The sequence below is a fragment of the Mugil cephalus genome, chromosome 13 (assembly GCF_022458985.1).
Source record: "Mugil cephalus isolate CIBA_MC_2020 chromosome 13, CIBA_Mcephalus_1.1, whole genome shotgun sequence".
NCBI classification, from domain to species: Eukaryota; Metazoa; Chordata; class Actinopteri; order Mugiliformes; family Mugilidae; genus Mugil; species Mugil cephalus.
The window spans coordinates 2,772,281-2,776,583 of NC_061782.1; the positions used below are offsets into that span (position 1 = coordinate 2,772,281).

At 41.4% G+C, this 4,303-nt stretch overlaps 1 protein-coding gene across 1 annotated transcript; it reads right to left on the bottom strand.

The window, feature by feature from the left end:
• Positions 1–247: 247 nt before the first annotated feature.
• soul2 (heme-binding protein soul2) lies at positions 248–3,547 on the bottom strand. Its single transcript, XM_047603962.1, has 4 exons — positions 3,342–3,547; positions 3,133–3,259; positions 1,263–1,434; positions 248–673 (listed from the first exon to the last, which is right to left on the bottom strand). The coding sequence occupies exons 1-4, from the start codon at positions 3,465–3,467 to the stop codon at positions 499–501; spliced, it is 600 nt and encodes a 199-aa protein (XP_047459918.1). The 5' UTR covers positions 3,468–3,547; the 3' UTR covers positions 248–498.
• Between the last annotated feature and the right edge of the window lie 756 nt (positions 3,548–4,303).

The following is a 4,303-nucleotide window of genomic DNA, read 5'->3' on the forward strand; positions in this document are numbered from 1 at the left end:
TGTTTCCTTCTCCTCTGCTAAATAATAATAATATTTATTAATGTCAGTTCCAAAAGTTTCCCAGCAGAACACTGAATTGTCACAAGATGGTTTAAATGTTATTTACTTCTCCTGTCAGTGGTTTTAATGTTATGGTTGATCGATTTATGTGCCTAAAAGACTAAAAGACGATTTATAAAGACATGTCCCCTTAAACAGGTTTAACAGACTGTATTTTCTGAGAGACAGAAAGAAATAACTTAACAAAAAAAATCTAACAAATCTTTTATTTATCATTATTATTTTTAAAAAGAGCCGATACAGGAAGAATTATCAGACAAATATTAGCAGGATATAAAAGAGACTGTAAAAATACCACCAGTAACATTCCTGAAACTGGTTTCCATCAGTCAGCTGTTTGTAACAGGGCTGTTGGTACAATAAGAGCCAATAAAAGTGATTCTGCTAAAGATCCAGATTCAGAACAGGACCAGAGAGCGAACAGCTGATCTGACGTCATCAGGCGGCAGCGTAAATCCAGATTTCGTTGTGGTGAGTTAGAGAGAAGTAAGAGTCGTAGCTGGCCCCGCTGTAAGCGTGGCCGTCCAACGATTTCCCAGCTTTGTCCAAGGCCTCGCGGAGGAGCTTTGCGTTCTCCTCTCCAGACTCCAGGCTCGGCGTCCCACCAAATACCCTGTATAGACAACGACAACACAACACAACACAAAGTAGGATTCAGGTTTGTTAAAGTTATCAGTCACCATGAGGTAAAAAGGCTTCGCTACATTCTCTGCATACTCTTTTATGTTGTGATCATCGGACTTATCTTGATGTTCTTACGTTCAGATCTGGTAAAGCATCTTTGTTCTTCCTATAAACAGTTAACTGTAAAAACATTATGTAAAAATCGTATTTGGGAGGCGAGGCTCAGTTGACCAGAGGTAACTGATCAGCTCACAGATACTGAACACAAGGGTTCATTTTACTGAATAAACAAATATCTATAGGTTTGACTGGGTTCTTTGTACTTTTTGTGCAGAAATGTTGAAAAATCTGAGAGAAGTCAATAGTTCTAAGCGACACACTGATATGTTATCGCATTATAGAACTGGTTTGATTATGTGTGTGCAGCCATATTTATATTTTTCTAATGTTGCACTACCTAAATCAGGAGCTACCTCTCTAAATGTGGTGGTTACTTCCTCATGTAATGCCAGTAGATGCTTCTTGTTGGATTCTCATTGAACAGACTCCAGTTAATCGATGCTGTAGCCGCTGCTCACCTGACGTAGACGGTGGCCTCAGGTTTACTTTCCCACGAGACGAATGGATCAGGGATTTCGGGCTTTCTGGTCCCGGGGGGAACAAACCAGGACATGGTGAAATCAACGTCGTCTCCTTCACCTTTGGTCACAGTGATCAGGGTCGGGCTGGTGTCAACGGAGATCTCATAACCTGGAACACACAACAAAAGGAACAATTATTTAAACGTCGGTACATTTATCTCTATTATCAAACTTGTCAGACTATTGGGACGATGTTTAGAGGCATCGTCATGTTTGGAGATGAACCAACACTGCATTCCAGCAGCAGAACCTCATCCCTCCATGAAACATGGGGGCGCTAATGTCCTGGTTTGGGCCTGTTCTGCTGTATCCGCTCATCACTGATGGACCAATGAACTGTGAATTCTACCAGTGAACTCTGAAAGAAAATGTCAGGACATGAGTCCATGAGCTGAATGTGAAGAGAAACTGGGTCATGGAGGAAGACAAGGAGCCCAAGAACACCAGTGGTTCTCCAGAAGAACCAGATGAATGTTTAGGAACAAGTCAAAGTCCTGACCTTCATCCAGTAGAAATGTTGGAGCATCGGCTGATGAGAGGAAATCACCAACATCTCAGGACTGAACTGGTTCTGTTCTGAGGATCAAACTCCTCCAACTGATCAACAGTTGCCACAAACATCTAGTGAAGAGGAGCTCACAGCAGAAACTAGAAACTCACTGACTTTACACCTCACTGACATGAACAAACCATTTATTTTATTGAATAAATGAACATAAAAGCATCACATTTTAGTTTCTTTTGTGTAATGTGTGGCCAGGTAGCTCCACACAGAGTGTTGAATGCTGCTGTTTCTCCTCTCTCTCTTTCTCACCTTCTTCATAGGCTGGTAGGCATTTCCAATCAAGTAGGGGATAAGGAGGATAGAAGCCGTCTCTCTCTCATTCTGGGCAGCAGCAGCAGAGGAAGGTTTGCTTTCTTTTCTGTTGAATACGTAAACCCTTGGTTTTTCCTCTGACCTTGATGGCAGAGTTTTCTTATTTTAGTTTGTTGTTTGAGTTTGAGTTGTAGACCGGTGGTAGTCCTGTTTGGAGTTTTGTTTTAGGTTATACCTTTTCTTTTAATTAGTGGGGGAAGCACAGGGTGCGTGGTTGGTCCTGTGTTTCCCTCTTTTGTTCCTTTTGGCTGATGTCTCCATCTCGAATTGGTTCATAACTTTATGGGTTAACCTTTTTCTCCTTCCCCAGAGTAAATTTTTCAATAACGTTTAATTTTTGTTAACCATGAAATCCTTGTGTGGTGTCCTTATATGTTGTGGCCTCATTGAGCCTTGTGTTACTTTAATTTTATGAGGCCGTAACTGTCTGATCGTGTTCTCTTCATCCACTCGACTGACTTCCACTGATGCTTTCAGTCATATATAAAGTAAATACTTTTAAACGCAGCTTAATATGCAACTTCTAAAATGTAAAGCTCACATGGCTCCTCACCAAAACCGGTGAAATCAAACATTTATTTAAAACTAAAATACGTGTTTATCCAATTAAACATTTCAAGGCAAAACCTTCAATTCTCAACTAGATTTCATTAATCTTTTGATGTGAAAGCCCCCAGTTAAACTACAACTCTACCTGCAATAGTTTTAAAAGGAACTATAGATCGTTTCATATCTACTTTACATATTTTCCACTTTAATGACTTGCCTGCTGACATTGCTGGGACGCCTTAAAACATTTGCATTGAGTGTTGTTATAGGGTGTGACTCAGTCAGTGGCTGTGAATCACCTCTTTAATTCTTAAGAAAGACGTCGTCCTTTCAGAGCTTTAATTTACATTCAGAGATGTGTTGCAGTAGCTAGCTGCATACCTGCGTCCTTCTGTCTCTGGCAGTAATCCTTCAGCTTTGAATTTGCAGCGATGACGTCTCCTGTCCCCGTGCCGTCCACCTTGGTGGTAATCCAGTCAGTGGCGACATACGAGCGCTCCTCAAAGTCCTGCACACAACACAAGCAGAGCGCACTAGAAAAAGAGCACAGTAGGACGGTGGGTTTGTGTGTAGACTAGTGTGAAGCCCACCTGTCGCGTCTCGACCACGCTGTACTGAGGACACTGATGGCCGTGGCAAAAGTCCGGAGGCGTCCAAGCGTGTCCTCTGTGGAGTGACACCAGGAGCAGAGCGAGGAGCTTCAACAGTACGTCCATTCTCACAGGGGAAATGCTGCAGCTCTGATGTTTTACTAATCAAACAAATAAGTCGGTGTCAACCAGACACTCCCACGTATTTAGCTCTGCCTCCTGAAAGCTGGACAGGTGAGTTTGACGACTTGAGCTCCACACGCACTTAATGTAAAAACAACACAGACGCAAAGATAGAGACGCGCACAACAACGAGTGCCAATGTTCAACTCACTGATTGCTTTCACTTTGTAGTGACAGTAAAAGTTTCTAGTTCAACCAGTTTTGTTGAACCTCAGCTGTTGTATTGGTGGATAGTTTGTGTCTCTACATCAACTACACTGCAAAAACTGCATTAGAAGCAAAATATTCTTATATTCATTCAAATGATCTCATGTGTGGGGAAAACTCACAAAATATGAGATGTATTTCTTTGATACATGATTTTTTGAAAACCCATCAGAAACTTGCTTGACCAGAAACTGGAGTCACTAATTCCCATAAAGGCTGGTACTGAGTAAAGGAAGCCATCTGTGTCAAAGTGAAACACCTTCTCTGAACAGAGGAGGTGGACTGAGATTCAATCTGCCATCTATTTACATTTCAGTCTTGACTTCTGTCCCCAAGGAGTTTAAACACCATTCACACCTTGACAACAGCTTCATTAGAGCTCTGTTCTTGGAAATTAGTGGCTCCAGTTTCTGGCCAATCAAGTTTATGATGGGTTTTCCTATTTAAACCTCAACTTCCCACTAGTCTCTCAGAAGAGAAGAAGCTACTTGCCTTTATTCACACCTTTTGGAACCTTTATAAATAAAATAAGGTATTAAAGTGGGGAAAATCAAAATCAATGAAGTTAAGTT

Coding starts and splice junctions, on each gene's coding strand:
- soul2 (XM_047603962.1), bottom strand. CDS start 3,467: ATGGACGTACTGTTGAAGCTCCTCGCTCTGCTCCTGGTGTCACTCCAC. Junction 1,435..3,132: donor CCAGAGACAGAAGGACGCAG/GTATGCAGCTAG, acceptor TGTGTGTTCCAG/GTTATGAGATCTCCGTTGAC. Junction 674..1,262: donor GAGGCCACCGTCTACGTCAG/GTGAGCAGCGGC, acceptor TTGTCTATACAG/GGTATTTGGTGGGACGCCGA.